At 40.3% G+C, this 23,956-nt stretch overlaps 1 protein-coding gene across 3 annotated transcripts in view; it reads right to left on the reverse strand.

The window, feature by feature from the left end:
• khdrbs3 (KH domain containing, RNA binding, signal transduction associated 3) overlaps positions 1-15,073 on the reverse strand; it is an 88,898-nt gene extending 73,825 nt beyond the window's left edge. For 2 of the 3 annotated variants that reach the window (XR_008567175.1, XM_054763783.1), the window contains exon 1: positions 14,708-15,073. Coding sequence is in view for 1 of the 3 variants with exons in the window: in XM_054763783.1 (XP_054619758.1) it covers positions 14,708-14,798 (91 nt within the window). In the remaining 2 variants the exon portion in view is untranslated. The remainder of the gene's footprint in view (positions 1-14,707) is intronic. The other variant, XR_008567176.1, reaches the window with a different exon arrangement.
• Positions 15,074-23,956: the final 8,883 nt, after the last annotated feature.

Here is a 23,956-nt window from a genome sequence, read left to right on the forward strand (position 1 = left end):
TGTTGGCGTCCCATCCTGACAGATATAATGAGTCTTTGCGCTGACGCTTGGACATTCGATGGTGGTTTAAATTGAGAATCCTCCCATTCTGAGTCGATATGAGAGAGAGAGAGGGAGAATACCAGCTGGTTTATGACCTCTCCGCAAGCTGCTGTTAGACAAAGATCAGGGCGCAGCTCACTCAATAACACAGCTGTTGGACTGCGAGCACATCAACCAGATCCAGCCCTCGCCTGCTCTCCAAGACCACGATATGTCGATTTTAGAAGGCACCGTCGTACAACTTCAGATTGATATCGCATCGTAAACATAGGGGCCGGTTAGCTGCAGTCTCATGCAATTCAGATTTTGTCCAAACATTGATTTTTAAAAAGGAAGGTCGTCTTATATTCTGCATTGTCTTATATTCCGTTAAATACGGAATTTCACTGCCACGGAAAACATGAAACAAATTCATTCTGTCTTTTGGGGGGGTTGATTTTGTTCAAAAAACAGCCTTGAAAAGGAGGGGTCGTCTTATATTCTGCATTGTCTTATATTCCGTTAAATACGGTATTTCACTGCCACGGAAAACATGAAACAAATTCATTTCGTCTTTTGGGGGGGGTTGATTTTGTTCAAAAAACAGCCTTGAAAAGGAGGGGTCGTCTTATATTCTTTGTCAACTTATATTCTGGTCAATACAGGTATTTAATGATATGTGATAAGAGCCATGATAAATGTTAGGTATTTTTGTGTTGTTTTTCGGGTTATTATTGTTTGTTTAATGCTTTTAAAATATATATTATTATTATTATTGTTGCTGATGTTGCTTTTGAGGATTGTAATTGGATGTCTTCTCAATTGTTTTGTGTACATTTCTCTCTTAAGTGCTGGATAGCTGGGATTGTGTTGGAGTTGGGCTTGTTTTCTTTCCTTTTGTTCATTAAATTAATCACAGGGTTGTCTTACGTTCGGGTCAAAAGGGTATTTCAATTTTGAAATAATTTCCATTGAAACCATGATTTAAAAGAACAAAAAAAATGCTACTAGCCATTTTTTTAATCTTTGATTTGTCTAAAAAGGGGTTTTGAGAAAGAGAGGCCGCCCTACATTCAGCCATTTAAATGCTCAGTTAAATCTCTCAAAGAAGTCCAATTGAAACTGAAGGTTTCTTGAGCACTTTTACTTTTTTTGTTACAATTACTTACTATTTATTACTCAAAGATCTAGACTAGGGGTGACCAATTTTTTTCCACCGAGGGCTGCATACTGAAACATCTAAGGATGCAGGAGGCCACTTATATATTTATTACTTATAGATATTTTTAGACCTATTTACCGTATATATATATATATATATATATATATATATATATATATATATATATATATATACAATTTATATATATATATATATATATATATATATATATATATATATATTTTGTTTTTATGTATTTTATTATATTTTTTTTATTTTGTATTATATTTCTAGCAATGTGTCGCAAGCCAATACAAATAATGAGTGGTGGGCCGCACTTTGGACGCCCCTGATAATCTTAAAAATGTCCTTTTAAGCACAAAGAAGTATGATAAAGTCTTGAATGCGTCTTGCCATTAGCGGTGGATAATAATCGCAATGAGGAAGTGCTGTGTTGCTGGCATGGCATGAACGTGTGTGCGAGTTACTATACCTCATTTCAGTACCACTAAATTAATATTAATTATAACTTAGCAACACGGAAATGAGGCACCGTACGCTTCTTAGTTTTTCGGTCCGGTTGCTACCGTTTATGTCCCCACAAGTGCCATTCCGGTACAGCGTTACGGTACGCATCCCTACTCTCTTACATCCAGGACTGTCTTATATTCGGGTGATTTGAACCTTTCAAAGAAGAAGTATTACCCCAACCTATTTGAATAGCCACTAGAAGCATAGGTTTAGATTTGACATAGTAAACTCAAAGCTATCCCATAACCGTAAAAGTATGTTTTCATTTAATCCAGACAACTCAGTAGCAGCGCATTGCCATTTTCCCCCTATAGTTCAAATATGTCACGGCTTGTTATCACGGTCGCTACAGCAACCTCAGCAGCGCCGGCGCTTCTCCGAGCAGACACCGAAACAGAAATGTTGCTCAGAGGAGAGAAACGCAGCTCATTAATTATGTCTCAGCTGAAGCGTCAGTCCACAGCTCGCGGCCGTCTGACTCAGGCAGAGGTAATGAAACCCTGCGCATCAGAGCTGAACGGGAATGCTGGAGGATGGAGGCTGGACCTGCTATTAAAGCCGGAAAGTCGCTGAGTAACGGGTTAACTAGTTACGTTACATTCCAAAGGGATAATGTGCCATCTTTGTTACCCAAAACCTTCAGGACAGTCTGTAATGTATTTAAAGCGCGGAGACGCAGCCCTTATCGATAAACATTTCTTGAATCCTTGAGAAGGTCACGATGATTAAGACGGATAGTGTAACAAAAAAAAAATGACCTGCGTCTCTGGGACAAATGGACGGATCAAGTTGGGACCGTGTAAAGTCAATGAATGATGCCAGCAGCGACAACAACAACGTTTTTGCATCCGTACAAATCGAAGACGAGGAACCATACATATTTCCAAGTAGCAGATCAATACAAGGAGAAGCAGATCCAGAGAAACCATTCAATAACTCCAACAAGACCCTGATGGGGTTAGCTTGCTATTAATCTTCTATTACCAGCCTCATCGACTGAATCCAGCCTTCGCCTGTACTCAAGGATCACATTGTATCAGTGCACACTGATATCGCAAACTTAGGGGCCGTTGGGAGTGTAGTGGTTCACAAAGGTTGATGGAATTCACAATCGCCACAACTTGTCCAGTGTGTAGTTCGGCATTCGTCATCAGATTCAGATTTAAAAAAAAAAGATTTGTTGTCTTTTTTTGCCTTTGATTTTGTCCAAAACCGAGTCTTAAAAAAGGGGCCGTCTTATATTCGGGGTCGTCTTATATCGGAGTCAATACAGTATTTCACTCATATTTAAAACAGAATGTAAAAAAAATATTAATTGTATCTTTGACTTAGTCCAAAAACAGGTCTTTAAAAAGGGGTTGTCTTATATTAATGGTTGTCTGACGATGGGGTCAATGTGGTATTTCGCTAATATTGAAATCATTATATAAAAAACGATTACATTTGTGCCCTGTGATTGGATGGCGACCAGTCCAGAGTGTACCCTGCCCCTTCCCCAAAGTCAGCTGGGATAGGCCCCAGCATACCCGCGACCCTAGTGAGGACAAGCGGCATAGAAATGAAAAATCGGGTCTTAAAAAAGGGGCCGTCTTATAATCAGGGTCGTCTTATATCGGAGTCAATATAGTTCTTTACTAATATTAAAAACATTAGATAAAAAAGATACATTTTGCCTTTGAGTTTTTCCAAAAACAGGTCTTAAAAGAGTGGTTGTCTTATATTCATGGTAATCTTATATTCAGAGTCATCTTATATCCAGGTCTGCACGGTATTTCACCAATATTGAAAACATTTTAAAAACAAAAACTTAGATTTTGTTCAAAAACGGGTCTTCACTTAAAAAAGGGTTGTCTTATATTTGGGTCAATATGGTATTTCTCCAATATCAAAAACAATGTATACAAGTTTAAAAATGACTCATTTTGTCCGAAAATGTGTCTTAAAAAAGGGGTCGTCTTACATTGAAGGCCATCTTATATTAGGGTCAAAATGGTGTTTCACTAATATTGAAACTAGATATTAAAAAAGATGTATTTTGTCTTTGATTTTTGTCCAAAACTTGTCTTGACAATATGTGTTGGAAGGTGTCTGTGTATTATTGCTGTACTCATCAGACGTGGTCCAGTAAGGACAGAAGTCCCCAACAGCCAATGTGAAATATATGTATAATAGTCCCTATTTCAAATCAATAATCACTCGGATGTCGCAAACTATTACGTTTCCTTCATTGCCAATGACAAGGACGGCGCCAACACTATGCTTAATGGTAACGCTCCGTTACGCACAGCAGCATCTCCGGAGACCGCCCTTAAATACGGGGGCGCTCAGTCATGACGAAAGGATCCCATGTCGGAATGAAATGGGTCATATGATACTTTAAATAAATATGATAATGAGGCAGACGCCACCCGTCTTGCCGGAGGGGGTTATTTGTAGGTAGGCCGCTGGTGAATAAAATATGCTTTACTGTGTTTGTGTGCAAATGAGATTTCTGTATCGAATTTGCTAAGTTTGTTCACGTGAAGAAGTAATATAGCTCCGGCTTAGATAAAGAATTTATTTGCATGATTTTTCCATAATTAATGGCGATTACATTAGTCACACGCTTTTATCTGTTTAGAATGTGCCTCAAAGGGATGTTTTTTAAGGTGTTTAATGCTCACATTAGCAGCATAGCTTAAGGTAATGCTAAATCAGGTGGACTTATGGGTAGGGGTTGGGGTTGGCTTGCTAGAAAATAGTCCTTAAGTACCATGTAGACTGGAATGTAAGATGGTGGTTTTTTACCGTAAAAAAAAAGATTTGTCGTCTTATAGTCAGAATATACCACGACGGCCCAGTCGATGTCATGCTCCAGCCTTCCCTCACTCGTGAACAAGACCTCGAGATACTGGAAGTCCACCACCTGGGGCAAGACCTCACTCCCAACCTGCAGGGTTCAATCCACCCTTTTCCGGTGGAGAACCAGAGGACATCGGGTCATTGCATCATTTTTGTATGATTTTTTTTGCCGAGGCAAAGACCCGCGACCCACGCTGATATCGATGATCGGTGACGAGCATTTTTGCACTAGGTTAGGGTTTCTGTAAGCACTGACCCCATATAAGAGCTGTTTGTAGCGTTATTTTATTTCGGCTCATGCACACCGCCTGCTCAGCAGTAAGATTGTCAGCTTCTGTGAAATTTCCACCACCAGTGCAAAACCCCAGCACCGATATGCAATCCAGTCCGCTATGTTTGTCTCCTCTCCTGTGTCCTTATCAGCTGCTTCAGGATGAGCAGCTGTCAATACAACAACCACAGTGAAAGAAAGCATTCCTTCCCACCCCTTAGCTCATATCAATGTGGCGGATCTTCACACAGGACCAGCCCTGGTCAGACAGCAATTAAAACCTCAGCCCTCCGGTGGGTAGCGGGCGTGAACCACAGATCTATAAAGTTGATTTCTATCCATTCACCTCCTGCAGCCTCTCGCATCGACACATTTACTGTGTTGACTGCACGCTCGCTGTAATTACGCTCATCCTTGGCAGACGCGTATTACTTATGGCAGAAGAGAGCCGAGCTGCGATACTGGTGATGTTATCGCTAATAATGAATGAGGTGTCTAATAAATAGCTGCAACTCCTGCGAGGGAGGAGGGAGATGGTATAGGGGGGAGGCTCTAATTTCATAACTGTCAGCTAAAGTGACTGAGATGTTGCGCTCGGCTGGGGAAAAAAAATCAATAGAAACATGTCAAGTCCGAGAACGTTGGAGAGCATGGAATCCTTCATCTGAGATACCGCTGCAAATATTTGAAAGGTTCATTTTCATAAGCTTCCGTAGTGTACAATTTTTCACCAGTTGTAAATACGTTTCAGAATTGTTTATTCCAAGCCCGAAATCTGGTTTTTATGCTGGATTTTTTTTTTAAGCACGCCGTGTTGTGTGTCTGTAGCTTTAATGCTAATGAGCTGCGTTTGTCCACGCCTGTCTCAGACAGTGTGTCCACTTTTTACATGTTCGCTGTAAAACTGCACGTGTCCAACGTACATGCACATACAACAACACAACATTAAGGAGCGGGACAGGAGGACACAAATGTTAGCAACGCGAGCTACAGTGCTAACATTACACTCGTGCTTGGTTAGCCTAGTCGCTGAAGAAACACTAAATGATCAAACGTCACAGTCTGCAGCTGGCAGAGCTTTGTCCGAAGACGTGTAGCGAAGCCTGCTTTTTTGTGAAGCGGTGGGTGTATGCACGGGACAGGCTCATCTAGCTAGGGGCGGGTCAGAGGTGAGGGTTTTCCTTCATGATGTCATAATGACCCATAAATTCTACCAAATAAACATAAATGAATGAATTAAAAAGGCCATGAAATATATATCAATTGATGATAAAGCAAACTCTATTTAATATTAGAATTCACAATTGATGAAATTAATGGGGGGAATTTTAAATGACTATTTCATGTTTTATCATCAATTTATTTGGCTTTACTAAAAAATTTGAGTTTTCGTACCCAGTTTTCATACATTTCGTCAAAAATGTGCTAACATTTTGCCTCGCTTTTTGAACGCTGTGTCGCTTATCGTATCGTAATATTGCCTTAAAAGCCGCCTCTCACAGATGTCGTCTGATGACTATCGGACTGCACACGGCGCCAGTAACAACCTTCATTTGGGCCGAGGACTGTCCCACGTCTTGAAGGACAGCCAACCGGATCCTCCGGCTCATGGCTGGTGACATTGTTTTGTTCCATAACCCTCAGGATCTTTATGTGCCCTGCCATTGGCTGGCGACCAGTCCAGGATGTACCCCGCCTCTCTGCGGTAAGTCAGCTGGGATAGGCCTACCGCGACCCGAGTGAGGATAAGCAGCATAGAAGATGGATGGATGGATTATGCTTGTTTGCAATAAATTGTTTCCTCAAATGTTTTTTGTCTCACTCCCATTTCTTCTTGTTGCATTGTGAAGCTCGACTTAGAACCTCCTTAAGATCCAACAGTGCAAAACATTTCTCAACTGTAGTGGAACATGTCCAGTTTTTGGTGTTACTACTTCAGTGCTTTCTTTTTTAATAAGCCATTTATCGCGCAAAGCCTCGGTCAAACTCTAACGAGACGTGCAGCCAGGAGAGCATCTGAAGCGCAGGGTCAAGTGTCAAACACACAGCAGTTAGGGTGATTGCATAACACGGGGAAAGAGTGCATTAGCGGACTTGTTACGAGGGTCTTTTTCCCCCTCATCTGACCTTTTGTTTATGGTCTGGCTGTAAGACTTAATGAATGTTTTACAGCCAATTGCAAGTGATTGACTATTAACATGGACATGCTATCCATTGAGGATGTGGAGAGGAAATATTTTGTTGATTTTTTTAAGCAGCGTTCTCACAAATACACAGTACCAGGAGTCTAAAATAGAGGCAGGACGCACAATGAAGCGAGAGCAGGACACAGGAAGTGCTCTGCTGGGAAATGAACATTTGTCTGTACAACCTGTCACTGCTTCCACCACAAAAATCTAAAAATGTCAGGTTATGATCTCCAACCTCAGATATTTTTATCCATGTCACCAAATGTTGGAGGATGGAAGCAATTTCGCGCCGGTGTGTAGGTGACTGGGAGCATCTGTTTGGAGAGCAACAGGATGCTCAAGCGGCCGCGTGGACGCCGGCGGGCTTATCTTGGCGGTGGAGGTGTGCTGCCGCTTGCCGCGCCAGCGAGGGGGAACGATAAACATAATTAAATTGAGTTGGATTACACAAAATGGATGGGATCAGTTGGGAAGGCGGAGAAGCTAATCCAGTGCAATCCTCTCTATAGACGTGCCAGACGCACACACACACAAAAACGGCGGAATGAAGAAGTTGGGAAGGAAAACGGTGGCTGGCACCAAGGAGATTGAAGGGTCTCCAAAGTCAAACGTCAAAATAAATGCAACATACATACATACATACATACAACATACATACATACATACATACATATATATATATAACTCTGAAAGATGGAGCCTAACCCAGTTGAGTTTCAATACAGTACGGTAGAACCTGGGTTTTGTCATTAATCCGTAAAACGTACGAAAACCGGGGCAACATTATTTCCAATAGGAAATAATGTAAATCCAATTAACCCGTTCTAGACACAAAAAATACAAACAAAAATACATTTCATAGAGAATAGCTATAGTTTTACATGAGGAAAAGAAAGCAAAAATAATTATAAACAACAAATGGATGGAACGTAGTGTTGGTGCGGACTGGTTCAAAAGTGGTTCTCACCTTCTAGCAAACTGCTGGCACTCGCAGCTTTCTTTGACCCCATGGCAGGTTATTTGGCAGTAGCACTCCGTAAAAAATACACGGACAGTGAGTCAGCAAGGCTCGGGGTGCTTTATTTGGGCACGCCATACCTTTTATCCGAGAAAAATAAAAGTCTAAAAAGATGCGTCGCCTTAGATGGAGGGTCTAAAGATTTACACATGCAAACAACTTTTCCCCAAGTGGGTCAGAGCTTTTCTTCCTGTCACTCACTCGCACACACCAATGACCTGGCGACACAGAAGGGAAAAAAAAGTGTCAAAAGGTTGTTAGAAGGTTCTCAAACTACAGAGGAGGAGTTTTGATGCAAATGAGCAACCAAAGAGGCATCAAACAACCGTCCTTTTCTGGTGTTGCAAAGTTCAGGAAACAACCAAAAAACGCAGAGAGGCCACCTTTTTGGTGTTGGCTAACCCGTCCTCGTCGGGTGGGGCCGAGTGAACACGCTCCAGTTTACCGTGAGCAAGAAGAAGCACAATTTATACAAAAATCTAAGTTCAAACATTGTTGGAACTTAAAAATGTGAAATGCAGCCACCTGGAAGAATGTCCAGTGATGATCCATGGATGGCTTGCTAGCTTCTAGCAGCCCGGAAACATGGCGTAAAATTCCGGTGGTGGAGCTCAAACAGTGCAGTGAAACAATGAAGGACACATACAAGAACGTATTCATGCGCACTCGGTGGAATAACACAAACTGACACGTTACAAACGTTATTGTCATTACTTTCAGTGCTTTTCGGTCGTTTTGTGTGAACTATTTTATGTTTTATGTTTTTTATGTTATACTGAGTGTGTACATGGCCATCTCTAATTCCCCCCCCGCCCCATCTGTTCACCGGAAGTGACGCAAAGTCACGTGGTCGGAACCCAGCAATACAGTGCATGCAGAAAGACTGTTTCCAAAAGATTCTCTCATAAATTGCCACCATCTACCAAATCTTGCTGTTTTAGTCATCCAAAAATGATCCTGTAATTGTGAAATGGGGGTGTGGGGGTGGGGGGGTGGGGGGGTGAGCAGGGGGTAGGAATTTCACGCTGTCAAAAATGACAAAGTAATGCCATTAGACCACTGCTGCTTTTGGAGCAAGTCGGGAAGCCAACATTGTCGTTTGTCACAGCGGTAATGACAGTGATTAAGTCATGTATGAAATTAGAGCAAAGCCATTTGAACCTATACAAAAGTACATCAGTGTACTGTACTCTCGGGCTACAGTGTCAAACAGGGCTATTATCTGGAATCTGTCAATCAACCGTGGGGCTGTTTTAATGGAACAAACATTGCCTCTGCAACTTTTCCAAGCTCAACTTGAAGCACTTTTTCAGTACGTTCAAAAGGGAATTCGTACCGTGTTAAACCATGATGGTATGTATTTGTTTGTGTAAGCTTCTACCCCTGAACAGAAGCGCACAAACGAGTGAACATTTGTCAAAACACGCACCCCTACTGTGTTGCCCGTGCTATTATTTTTCTGGCAAATCCACCACATGATGGCGCTGTTATTAAACCCCGTGAGCGAGACTGCTTTGGAATTTCTCGCATCGCCCCACGAAACATTCAGCATGACTTTAGGTAGCTTAGTTGAATCACCACGTAATTTGGCACACACCTTTAGGGGGCTGACAAGCACATGTCTCTCAAATTTGAGCAAGATTGGTTAAAAGACACGGTCGCTATCAAGCCATTAGTCATATGAATACCACAAATACCAAAACCAGAGCACTGCTGGACAACTTATGAGTCGAGTTCACCATAATGTTATTATCTTCCTCTGCGCAGACTTTGCTTTCCCTTTTGCACCCAATTTATTGTCGGCACAATCCTCTCAACGTACAGCGGGGATAACACGCACCGAGCACCTTTTTTTTCTGCCTTTGTCTCCGGTTTGAGGGGTTGATGCGGCGCCTTTCCTATCAGTCTTTTTCAAGCTAATCTAGTTTAATCCCAGTCTTGGGCATTGTTGCAGAGAATTGTCATCAATAACCGTCTGATTAATGGATCTGAAGGTAATTAGATGCTGCTCTTCCTGGAAGTAAGTGTCTGAGACACATATTTAACATCATGGCTGCAGAGATATGGACGATCATCAGCTTGCAGTATACTCGTCATGGCTAAAAATGAATAAAATGTTGCATTATTAAAGAGAGTCTTGTCTGTTTGCTTTGATTGAGAGTCTACGGCTTGCAGACAGCCCAAGGCAGTTTTGGGCAAGTTTGACATGTCTCGACAGTGAATCCATAAGATGAGCACAAAGTAAGCTTTGCTCCAAACAGTGATTGTATCCTTGCGATATGCTGATGGATTGTTTGGATAACAGCAGAGCTTCCAAGAGAAGACGCACGGCTCAGACCAATGCATGCAAGTTTGACACCCGGGCCTAAGGAAAGCGTAGGGAATTTGCACAGGATATAAACATAGCTTAGTTTAGTTTGAAAAATCTACAAAACATGTTGCTGAATCTTTGGAGACTCTAAATTGTCCATAGGTGTGAATGAGAACAAGCGGTACGGAAAATAAATGGCCGTTAAAACCGTGCTAGACACCTTGTCTTGTCATAAAAAACAAACAGTGTTCTGCAGTTAGACAGTTGGTAAGACAACAGGATATTAACGAAATTCATTAATACCATCAAATGTGTGCAGCACAAAATCAAACACAATTTCCATGCAATTGAAATGAATAAGTTCAACCAAGTGAGAGTTACATTGTAGAATTTTGCCAAAGATGATACCAAAAACACCATAAATGTCATGCATGTAATTATGGCCGGGGTGTTTATTTACTGAAAGCACGTTGGAGAAAGGCTTACATTTGATGATATACCATATTTATTTCACTTTAATAATCATTTAGGGCGCATGAGAAAGTGGAAAGGGAGACATAGTTCCCTTTGACCACATGATCAGCGTAGTGCACAATGGCAGCAGCAACAGAACCAATGTTGTAATAGCGGTAAGGCGAAAACTGCTCCGCCGGCATGATTACGGCTGATGAGTTCATTGTACACACCGTTATGTCAAGTGCAACGCGCATGAATTTCACACCAGCCGCTGAGCATTTTTAAAGCGCACGCAGAGGCAGATAGGGCCTGCTGCTGACATTTTGTGGAGTTCATTAAAAAATAAAATGCTCCAGCTGTTAATTGAATAGAAGTGTAAGTTCACAGCAGGTTTGGCATTTTTACTGAATGAAAACTAAAATGAGTACACCCCCATGTCACCATATCAAGTCACTGACTCATTAATGGCCACACACTGCAGGAGTACATGCAAAGCGCATTAGCAGTAAAATCAGTGCAAGCATGTGAGTGTAAAAGAGGCGCTGTTGGCTTTCCAACTAGCTTCCTGCACTGGTCCTGGCCTACATTTCCCTCCTGGATCCCAGAGAAACACACACACACACACCCACACACTCACACACACACAGACACACAGCTTGTCTGAATGCAAAGCAGCTCGCTGATGCTCCCCCGTCTGCCCTCCTACAAGTTCACTATATCAGGGGGTCGAGTCTCCAGTCAGGGACGTCTCGCTGTGTGGCTCGGCACGTCAGCCATGCGTGGATGGGCAGATCATTATCACTATCAAGCACTGTTTCCCCTCCGTTCAAACAAATTGCTATCTCTTGCCTTTGATCCTGCGCCAAAGCTGATTTTCCTTCACTTCTGGGCATCCTAACCCAGGAAGTACTCTCGGGCTAAAAATACAAACGCTGCTGTCTTGACGAAATGGGAATGTATAAATTAACCATGAGGCATCTTCTTCCCCAAAATGAGGATACTTATCCCAAAACTGACAGTTTTAAGAGATTATGAGGGGGGGTTTTGAGCTGTTGTTTTGGCTTTGAGGGCAAGCTAACTGAGGAAGTTGTGTAAGCACTGCCGGCTGCTGTGGAATATCCGATTAAAAAGGTACTAGAAGTGACAACATCCAAACTGGGCCAAAGCTTCTCAAACATTAAAGGTCCCCAATTATGCAAAATGGACTTTTTAATGATGTTCTAACAGTATAATATGTGTCCAAACATGAGAAAAAATCATTTCCCTCATTTGTTTGCTCCCTTTTTGAGACAAGAGGCACTCAAACTGTTGCTTTCCTTCCTCAAGGACATGATACAGACCCTCCCTTAGCTAGATGAGCATGCCCGTGTATACGCCCACCATTTGACCCAAAAGCAGGCTTCGCTACACAGCTTTGAAAATGTGGGAACTGTAAGTATTTCTTCAGCGTACAGTCGTCCCTCGTTTATCGTGGTTAATTGGTTCCAGCCCCGACACTTTTATGCCTTAGTTCTGTTTGTATGCTCTTACTTTGGTAGCTCGTCCTGTTTTGCTTGGTCTGTGTCTGCCTGCTTTGCTTTTTTCGTTATCACTTGGACCTGTTGCTAATTTGACTTGTCCTTCTATTTAGTTCAGGTACGTCTTAGTTTTGTCGTTGCAGTGTTTGTTGAAGCTTGACACGTCTTTGTTGAATCCCTGCCGCTATTATTCAAATTTACGTTTTACCTGCAGTTGGTTCCTGCTTTCTGCATCCTGGGGTCGTCGCCACAAGATTTCTGTTTTGCTACAAGCGTATGATCTCTGTAGATGGAGCCACACTATCAAAGCACTCCCTGTGCCTCTAATACCGAATACTCCCCTAATTTCTACCGAAAGGAACTCTCCCTGGACGAGGAATGATCTCATGTTCCCCAATTTGTATGTGCTAACTGTAGCTGCTCCAGCCAATAACGTAATCAGGTTGGAAACTCATCAGCAAGATGGCAGAAGAAGTGCTGTATATGAAAAACTGTGTCGTGTCCCATCTGTTGTGTAAGCGCCAGATAACAGTATTTACGCGTTGAGAGTGGAGGCAGAGTGGGCTTTTTTGCCAAATTCTCTGCATTGGCGAGTTGTGCTTACTTTCACTAAATGTCACGGATTAGTTGCGACGCTTGCCATGTTGTCCCACTGAACTCTTTCGCCCAACACTAACACACCTCATGAAAAGCTGTTGTAAAACAAAAAATAACAGCGTGTTTTTCTTTTCCTAAAGAAGTGATGGCAGAGAGTAAAAAAAGTGTGATGATGACCATAGAACAGGAACAAGAAACCAAAGGGACATTGTGACAGTGGTACACAGGTCTCAGTCCTGGCTGCTCAGTACAATATGGGTAACCTGACAAAAAGTTGGCAGTAATAAATTGGTTTAAATATACAGCAGTTAGCTTCTTTTTACACTTTTATCACAGCTAAAAATGTTCAAAGACAACATATGAAGCCTCCCTATTCATTTGCTTTAGCGTCTAAACCCCCTTTCATCAAAGGTTGAGTAGTGTATTTTAATTTAGTTTTATACATTTGGGTTTAGTTGTACAGCAGTTAACTTCTTTTTCCACTTTTATGCCTCGTAACAATGTTAAAAGACAATCTTTATCTTTGGTTACTTAAACATAACATGTCAAAATAGAAGCATCTTAGAGCTCTCTAGTGCTATATATTTGGTGTTATTGAACAGTGGTTCACTTCTTTTTACACTTTTTACACTGGATAAGAAGGTTAAAAAGCACAATTCAGGAAACTTCTCAAGTTATTTAAGCACAACATGTCATCAAAGGATGAGTAGATTTATTTCACAGCTTTACAGCACTATATATTTGATTTATTGCGCAGTGTACACTTCTTTTTACACTTTTAGGACTGTTCATGTTAAAACACATCCAGCATCTCAGAACAGTCTTTGACCTTTATGGTTGCAATGTATTTCTTTTTTGTATTCAATATACATTTAACGGTGTTCATTCCATTTTGGAATATTATTGAACTACTTCTTTTAAGTCTAGAGAAGACTGGAAGAGCAAAAGAAGCACTTCAGCACAGAAACACGCGAGGAGAACATGGCTAGATGTCCTTTGAGTGGTATTAAGCATCTTCTGCTCCACATATTTACTTGGAAAATGTAAAATAAATGGTATTTTAGTGTTTTATTTCTATAGGAGCAAACATTTACTGTCCATATTGCTGCTGCATCAGCCATCACAGCATTACTCCCACATACAGTACACGCTTCACTCAATAGGAATAATGTATGTTATGATGGTGAAATAATGAACAGCTCTGTTTTATAACTACATATTGTTGGCATTTATACCGTTTTTCAAGCAGTTTATTCAAGGAGGGATGTCACAAAACTATATGTAGAAGGTATGCCTTCTACATACAGTATAACATGGATATAGTTTGGAAGCAGGCACACATTGTAGGAAGACTTAAATTTAGATTTAAATATTATTATTATGTAGTTCAGGTGAGCTTGTAGTTTCTCTACAAACTAAAAAATGGTGTATTGCAATTGAAATAGATGCATTTTGTAGAGTCACGTGCCAGTGATATATATTAATCAACGAAAAGAGTCTCCAGATATAAGATTTCCAACTAAGTTGGTCAATTTCAGGCTTGGGCAGTGAAGCAGCAGTGCTCTTCAAAGCCAAAGCTGTTGATTTCTTCACTACATGTCCGCAAAACAACCCCAAAAATAACAATCTGAAGTAACAATGACGTTAAAAGTGAAGGAATTGGACGTTTAACTCCAATCTTGAGAGCCACTACAAAAACCGCATATAACATGAGCGAGTCACCATCACATACCACACTTTCATGGTGCATGTGTACCTAATGAAGAGTCCAGCGTCGAACCACCGACCCTTACCTTGCTCCAGTAGCCGCAGTGAGTGCTGGAAAGCCGGATCCAGCGTGTCCTTCTCCGCCAGAAGCTCCGGTAAGTATTGCTCGCTCCCCATCTCGTCCTGGCCTCTGTCTCCAAGCAAGGTGGACTTCGAGGAAAAAATAAAAATGAACACACAACTTGAATGAATGGACAAGCTTAGAGGTGGTGTCCAAAAGAAGAAAAAACGCAGGTAATATTAAAAGGTCTCACGCTAGAAGAGCATTTTCCCAATGTTAGCTTAAATGTTTGTTTGTTTGTTTTTTTTATCCCATCCAAGTGATGTGCTCCTCCGCGTGTCCCCCTGGCCGTGCTTCCCCTGTCCTCTCTGGGCGGACAGTCTGCCACAAGCCCGCTCTAATGGAGCCAGTGGCAGAGAGCCAAGCTGCAGCCTGATTGGTCCGTGTGGGCGTACAGGAGGCGGGGCTAAAACAAGGGATGGAACTGTCCGCGGTGCTGAATCAGGAGCACTTGTCATATCTCTATCATGAAGCAAAGGCATTGTGTTGCTGGCATGTCATGGTTAGTATATTATTCTGTTGACATATAAGAACATATATACTCACTGTCCACAACATTAGGCACAATCGACAGTCCAATTACCTACTTTATTATTATGTTTGTACAAGCAAATATGTTGACCGAGCACTTGTACTGGATTAGGTGCACCTAATGTTGTTGCCAGGGAATCCATCATTGACCACTTTACTAGGCACAAAACTGTGGGTGATTATTATCATTATTATTGTTGTAAACGTTCCAATTAGGGCCGCACGGTGACCCTCAAGTAGCTGTGTTGATGGGCATGTGCGGTGAACACAGTTTGCACAGTTACACAAAACATACGTATGTTATTTCACGCTGCCAATCACAGTAGCATATCATGCACCCTCTTGGCTATTTTTGCTATTTTTTCAAAGACAAAGCATTTCAGCATCCACTCCCCGCCACATTTTTTCTTGCAAAGTTAGTACTGTATGTCCTTTAACGGCTGCCCATCCCAGCAGCATCCACACCCCGCCGCATTTTTTCTCCAAATTTACGCAAAATATGTGTATGATTTCGAATCAACGGCAGGTCAACAAACATTAACATCTGTGACTTCTTCTATTAACTCCACACTGCATTCGATGAGTGGTCGGCAGCTGCAAAACTTCTATCTACCTCTACATGCGCTTTAAAAAGGTGTGCAATGAATTCACCAGCAACATTCAGCACCAGTTTGCTCCTTACCCCTATTACAACATTGGTTCTGTTGCTGCATTTTTGTGCAGCATACTTTTTTTCCCACTTTCACATGTACTGTACTCCAAATCATGAAACGTTACAGAATTGACTAAAGCCCCATGCGCTTTGTGGTTTACATAAATGAAGGTGGGGGCTATAAACACAGCAGGTATGTGAAATGTCCCCCCTGCCATTGACATATGCCTGTTATGCCAGAAAGGTGTTCTTTTATTGAACATGATGTCAACTGAGCACCAAAAAGCAAAAGGTCACTGATTGAATCATTGCTTTTGGGACAGCTTTACCAGGCAGCCTCTGTGATTAAAGAGTCATAAATCTGTTTGAGCAGAATTGTGCGGGAGGAATTTGGATAAAAAGGTTAGCAGAAAACGTTGCAATCGCATAAGCACCGTGTATGTAGTTTACAAGCCTCCTGCCTCCTGTAATTGCCCTCTTAACTCATTGAAAGCATTGATTGTTTGTAATTGTAAGGACAAGCTGTCAATAGTTCTCCAGGAATCCATTCACCTTCTGGCAGGTCAGGCATGCTTCACCTCACGGCCGTGTTTATGAATTAATGAAAGCCCTGCTTGTTATTATTGTGGTTTTTATACAGGACAGACAGACCATGTGAGAGGGTGCACCCCCAAAATCCATTTTTATCAACTTTGCTTTTTCTGCAAACACACCATAAATGCACTCTTTGTTAGAAAGCCACAGGAATTCATACAATATAGTGTAGTGCATACAGTAGCGCACACAGCGCTCCTGTCACATGCATACAGTAGAGGATCTTTGATGCCCATTTTAGAAGTACATCCTTAAAAAAAGAACAGAGCACCCCTGTCATATAAAGAATCAAGGACTAGTGTTTTTGCAGTTTTGTCCTTCAATACAAAAAGAGTGCTCCTGCCACATAGAGAGGATCTTTGACGAGTATTTATTTTTAAAGGTGGTACAAATACAGCAGGACACTCCTCTCATATATCGAGGATCTTTGCCTACTGTTTTTGGCAAGTCCTTAACAACAACAGGAAGCGCCTGTCGTATAGATGATCTCTGGCTAGTGTTTTTGCAGTAGATCCTTAAAAACAGCGGAGCACTCCTGGCACATATAGAGGATCTTTTTTTCGGGCAGTAAAAATACAGCAAAACACTTCTGTCACCTATTGAGAATCTTTGATTTGTTCATTTTTTCCAGTACATCCTCAAAAACAACACACCACTCCTCCTGTCACATAAAGAGAATCTTTGACTATCATTTTTGCAGTAGATTCTCAGAAACAGCACGACACTCCTGTCACTTAAAGAGAATCTTTGACTACCGTTTTTGCAGTAAATCCTTAAAAACAGCGTTGCACACCTGTTGAAGAAAGAGAATCTTTGACTATCATTTTTGCAGTAGATCCTTAAAAACAGCATAGCACTCCTGTCACATATAGAGGATGTTTTTCAGGCGGTACAAATAAAGCAAAAAAAATGTCCAGTACATCCTCAAAAACAACACAGCACTCCTGTCACATAAAATCTTTGACTGGGATTTCTACAGTAGATCCTTAAAAATATCAGAGCGCTCCTACCACATACAGATGACCTTGACTTGTGTTTTAAGGTGGTACAAATGCAGCAAAGGACTCCTGTCACATATCGAGAATCTTTGACTCATGTTTTTTTTCAGTAGATCCTCAAAAACCTCACGTCACTCCTGTCACTTATAGAATCTCTGAGTTCTGATTTGTTTAAAAGTCGATTCTTGAAAACAGCAAGGCACTTCTGTCACATATAGAGGATCTTTGACTGGTGTTTTTAAGGTACCTGAATGCAGCAAAACACTCCTGTCACATGACAAGAATCTTTGACTCGTGTCTTTTTTCCAGTACAGCAGAGTGCTCTTGTCACATATAAAGAATATTTGACTCGTTTTGTTTTTTTTTCAGTAGATCATTAATAACAGCATGACGCTCTTGTGATATAGAGGATCTCTGACTAGTGTTCATGCAATACTGTAAGTCCATCAATGCAGAAGAGTCCTCCTGTGACATGTGGAGGATCTTTGACTAGTATTTATAGCAATAGGTCCTTAAAAACAGCAGGAAGCTCCAGTCACAGAAAGGCTCTCTGACAAATTTCCACATCGTGTTGGCGTTTTAATGTACAACTTTATTGCGTTTGTGACCGTTAGCCAAGTCCCCCGGTGCTTAACCTTCTGAAAGTGTGTCCCTCGGCACATTTTTTTAGAATCTCCACGCAGCAGAAGCTATACATTTGTTTTAGAGTGTGGGGGGAAGGAAACGTTAAGAATGCTGTCAATATTTGTGGAGGATGCTGAGGTTTGCCTGAGGTGGGCGGCTATATCTGTAGGCCGATCAACACTGCTTACATAATTCATACTTCTTCTTTTTTTTTTTTTTAAACATGCTCAATTACGTGGAGAATATGTGACACAGAGGCGAAAAGCAGGATGTGTACTCTATTTATACGCTGCTGAGTCCACGCAGGAGGCTGTAAATCCTGCCACTAATACATTCAGGTGATGCTAAGTTTGTAAGAAAACATGCCTTGTTTCATTCGCATGTAACTTGTCTGTAGCCCCTCTCCCCCCTTCTGACTTCCCTCTTGGGTATAGGAGTGATTCATCGCAAAGAGAAGCGCATTATGAATCAGCTTACTTTTTAATCTCTACCAAAGACCATTAAAAAGCAGCTCAAATGCACTAATCTGCCATGCAGGGGAACACTTTATTTATAGATATGCTTGCCATCTGTTGCGCCATGTCTTCATCAACAAAAAGTCACGTCGTCGTCGAGCAGAGTGCAGTTTTTGGACACTTTTAGTTAACAAGGCCAGCAGAGCCAAACACAAGCGACGAGGAATGTTCTGTCACACGGCAAAAGAGCGGTGGCCTGGTACGTGGAAAAAGGAGCACCCGCAGCCCACTAAAGATGTCTTGCTCACTGGCGACCCTTCCTGATTAGAACAGACTCGCCCATCTCATCAGCTTTCAATCATCAGCAGGTCAAAAGGTCTTGTCACCTGAGGAGTCATTCATAACGCACGGTTGCTGACTCACGGTGTCACTTTGTGTAGATGAAACAACACAAACATGCATGCAACTTGTTTAAAAACGTGTTGGGGGGGTGGGGGGGTGGGGGTATACACTAGCAAATCGTGGATTTCATGCGTGGCTGACTGACTGTGTAAGTAGAGGGACAACACTGCCTCCTAGTGGCCATGCTGAACCCATAAAATACAGTACAGCCCACTACTGTATTTATTCTATGTAGTTTAGGTACTGGATGTTTCTGAATGCACTGTAAACGTTCTAATATATCACAATATAAATGATATAAATTCGATCACACTAAGAACTGTTTCAGATACCAGGTAGTTGATACAATGTAAAATAAAATATATAAAATATAAATATGTAATATAAAACATAGTTACATAAAGCTACATAGTTACAAAAATATATAAAATATAAATATGTAGTATAAAACATAGTTACAAACATATAAAACGCATACACTGCATCATATTAAAAACTGTTTGTAATATTTTGTGGTTATGTAGATGATACAATGTAAAATATAATGATAAAACACAACAAATCAAATATTATATGAAAACCACATATAAATGTAATAAATATATATTTTAAAAGTTGATTTTGTATAGAGCTCAATATATGATAATTACATATTTTTATCATCCTTATTAGTGGTATTGTATTGCAAAATATTCTTCTAATTCTGAAAAAATTGTAATAATTACATTCTAAATTATTCAAAATAATTTAAATATTTTGTGTATTGTTTTTTATTTTGAGTTTTTAATTGTCTGTAGTTAGCTAGTTTAAGTAATACATTAAAACAAAAAATAAAAAATATACAATTTCAATTAAAAAGAATTAGTTGAGTTTTAGTTAAAGCTTATAATTCTAATTTTTTTTTTTTACTTTTAACCAAAATATGAATATACTTTCATATTTTCAATTTCAATTCCAAACTATCATCATTATTTTCCCCCTCCTCATGCAGTCCAACAAAGCTTCTCTGGTCACAAAAGGCGACTGAGGAGCGTGGCTACTAAACGTAGCGCTGCCACCCATTAAGCAGCTATTCAACACAATTACACTGCCAGAGCCCATCCATCAGCTAGCATTGATCACGCATGGCCGCCTTTGACGTGCACACTCTCGTCTCCTGCCCTGGAAATGTTGTGCAAAAGAAACCTAATGAGAAACTGTCAGCAGCGCACAGGTAAACAAATCAATGGCGCCCAGCGGCTCTACCAAGGTCGTCACAGGGGACACACACACACACACACACACACACACACACACACACACAAGCACACTTACCGCATTAACACCAAACAAAGTTGGAGTTAAAAGTGCAGCCGAAGCGTCTTCGGTGTGAAGGACGCATCCAAAGATTGGTATTTTAGCTGTTAAAAAACATTCTATTTGAAAATCCTTTTTAAAAAAAAAAAATGGTACGGCCCTGTGGTTTTACATCATCCGCTATTAACCAGGAAGTAGCCTGCTAGCTAACAATCAAATAAGTGCCAAGCACCTCCGAAGTTCTTTAAATCGGAGTGCACATCAACCTCAATTGACCAGGAAGTGGCCTTCTAGCTAACAAATGGATGGAAAATCAAACAAATATTAAAAGAAAAGAAAAATGTTGTCATTAGTGAACTGTTTCCCTCACCCCAGACTCAAAATTGATCCACTCCTGTCGTCTTGCATAGCAGAAGTAGCCTGCTAGCTTACAAATGGGTGGAAAAGCAAACAAACATGGAATTCCACCATTTGTTCCCACTTTCATTGCTGTTTGAGTCACGATAGAGAAGAAAAATATGGTACAGTCCTGTTGTCTTACACCATTCTCTATAAACCAGGAAGTAGCATGTAGCTAACAAAGAAAAGTGGTGAAAAAGAAACAAATACTTCAAATGATCATTTTGTTTTAGTTTCTTTGTCATTGGAGTCACAATGGAATGGATTCCCCTGCCCAAGGCTAAAGAGTGGTACAGTCCTGTCCTGCCTCACGTCATCCTCCAGAAACCAGGAAGTAGCATGTTGTTAACAAAGAAAACTGATTAAAAAAAACAAACAAACAAATACTCCAAATGATCATTTTGTTTTACTTTGTGTGTCATTTGAGTCATAATGGAACCAGTTCCATGGCCCCAGTATCAATAGTGGTACAGTCCTGTTGTATTAAGTCATCCTCCATAAACCAGGAAGTAGCAACTTACAACAAAATAAAACTGACAAAAAAACACATTTGGTGCAGTCCTGTTGTCTTATATCAGCCTTTGTGAACCAGTAGCCTGTATTTTAAAAAAAGGATGAACAAACATTAACAACAGCTTATTTTTTTTCATTTCAACTGTTCCCTCCACCCGCAATTCCAAAATGGTGCGGTCCTCTCACCTTAGTCACATGTCAACAAAGTGCTATTATGGGTGAAACTGGTATTGTTCCGAAGATAATTATATGGATTTATTGCTACTGAAGACAGACGTCAAAGAAATAGTCTTTTTTTTTTAAACAAACAGTCAAACTGTCCCTCAGAGCTCCTCCAGCAGCGGACCCGTGTTGCTGTTAGGCCTGGACCAGCACTTTCTGCTCTCTATTAGAACTGTCAGCTCCACTGAGTGGCTCCCTTTGATCACTTCAAATATCATTTCACACCACCGGTCCTCAGCCAAGGCAATAATAGTGCATCCAGTGAACCCACATGTCCTGTTTAATATGATCACATGACACGCCGCACTTCACAATCTTTTCATCATCATTTTCACAAATACGGATCAAAAACATCTCTCCAATGATCACCTGTTGTGAGGGTCGCTTAAGTGCTTTTGCAGGCCGACCTCTGGCAGAAGCTTTCTACCCCCTTTGTCTCAGAAGGGTCCGCATCCTGTGTTGACACACCTCTTCCAAGAGAATCCGGCCCACATAGGACCATGGAGGTTCTGCTACAGCACATGCGTCAATGGAGGGCAGACACACCGCAGGTTTGTCTCTCCAACCAGTTCCTCCAGCAGGTAATTTAATTGATGAGCTCCTTCCCTCGTATTGAAGGAGGTGTCGATCATTAAAATCACCTGTTTTAGTGACCGGCTGGAAAGAAAACCTGCAGTGTCTCGGCCCTCCATGGCACGAGGTTGACACCCCCGTGCTCCAGCATTTCCCTCTTTAACGCTCACCTTCTGATGATGCAACTCCTTTTTGATGCAACTCCAATGTGCATCACAGCACATTGTCTACGTCGTTACTGAGAAATTTTGTGGGAGTTCATAAATAATTGGTAAAAATCTGACATTTTGGGGAGTTAAAAATAATTAATTGTTATGAAAATGATAATGTACCAAACCTAGTCTGCAGAGATTAGCTTTGATGTACAATTTTGGAATTACAAATACTTTTTTGTGGACTTATGTAATATTCATAATATTATTTATTCATTGTTTCTTTATTTCAACATGGTTTAAAAATATATAATGTATGTGATTTGTAAAAAAACAAAAAAAAAGTACAATTATAGGTGTATTAAGTATAATTATAATTAATGTTATTATTAATTATTATAATAAAATGCTTTTATTTTATTTATTTATTTTCATTTTGCTTGCACTGCACTTTTCTGGTGGTGGGGGGAACTTATTCATTTTAAATTATACTTCGTGTAGTTGAAGCAAAGAATTAGATTTAGCCAAAAATGGACCCTGCTGGCAATCACAGCGCAATTTTTTGGTCCTGCCGGGACCCCCTGATGGCGGCATTGGAGGTTTGCTCCACCTCTCGGACCAGAAAGGCTTTTTGCGACAGGTCCGCAGGTCTTTCGAGCTGTGCACCCCTGTTGAGTTGTGCCTCTTGTAACGCCGGGTGTCCGGCCCCCGGTGGGTTTTTTATTGGCCCGCTGCACATTCTAAAAATATAATTAAAGAAGGAAAATTAAAAAAAAACCCTGCAAAAATGAAAAAATAGCAGTCATTTTACAAGAATTGAAGTCAAAATGTTAAGAGAAAAAATTCTGGAATCCAACAGGAAAAAGTGGTAATTTTACGAGAATAATGTTGTAATATTATGAGCAAATATAATATCATTTTAATAACATAACGTTGAAAAACACAATTTTTTTTAAATTAACAAATGTTGAAGAAAAGTTACAAAAAAAAAGTTGAGATAGTTGGAAATTTTAAAAGAACAACAGCAGAACTGGGGAAAAAGGTACTGTAATTTTACAAAAATAATGTCAAAATATTAAGGAAAAAAAGGTGGAATCTAATGAGAAAAAGTTGTCATTTTATGAGAACAACATCATAAAATTATGAAGAAAAATTATGTTATTTTTAGTAACATAAAGCTGAAATACTAAAGAAAGAACCTTGTTTTTTTTATAAACAAATGTTTAAGAAAATTTACGAGAAGAAAGTTGAGCTAGCTGAAAAAAACAACAGCAGATGTGGAAAAAACATTTTTTTTTTACGAAAATAAAGTCAAAATATTAAGAGAAATAAGTCATATTGTACGGAAAAAAGCCGTAATTTATGAGAATTTTTTTTTTTAAACATTTTAAAAACATTTTTTTTAAAAACACGCTATTTTTAAAATCCATAATATTATGAAAAACAACGAAAAAATAAAGTTTAAATATTTGGAAAATTTAAAAAAAAAACAACAGCAAAAATGTGCAGGGAGGGGGGCGCAAAGACGGTAGTTTGTACTAATAACCCACTTTTTGAGATGCATTGTTTTTCATCTACAGTATAACCTATACAGCATAACTTCTTAGCACATCGCCCTGTGTTGCTTTCCAAAGAAGTTCCCCACACATCCCGGACCAGAAGAAGTGTCTTGCAGCAACTTGAAAAAAAGAATTCCTTCCTACGACTTTTGTTGAAGATCAACACTTGGGAAAAGTGGCATTTCCTGCCATTTTGGGGAGAGTGCCATTATTTTTATTTACAGTACTTGCCCCACTTCAGCGT

This window comes from Dunckerocampus dactyliophorus, chromosome 20, assembly GCF_027744805.1.
Source record: "Dunckerocampus dactyliophorus isolate RoL2022-P2 chromosome 20, RoL_Ddac_1.1, whole genome shotgun sequence".
In the NCBI taxonomy this organism is placed as follows: domain Eukaryota; kingdom Metazoa; phylum Chordata; class Actinopteri; order Syngnathiformes; family Syngnathidae; genus Dunckerocampus; species Dunckerocampus dactyliophorus.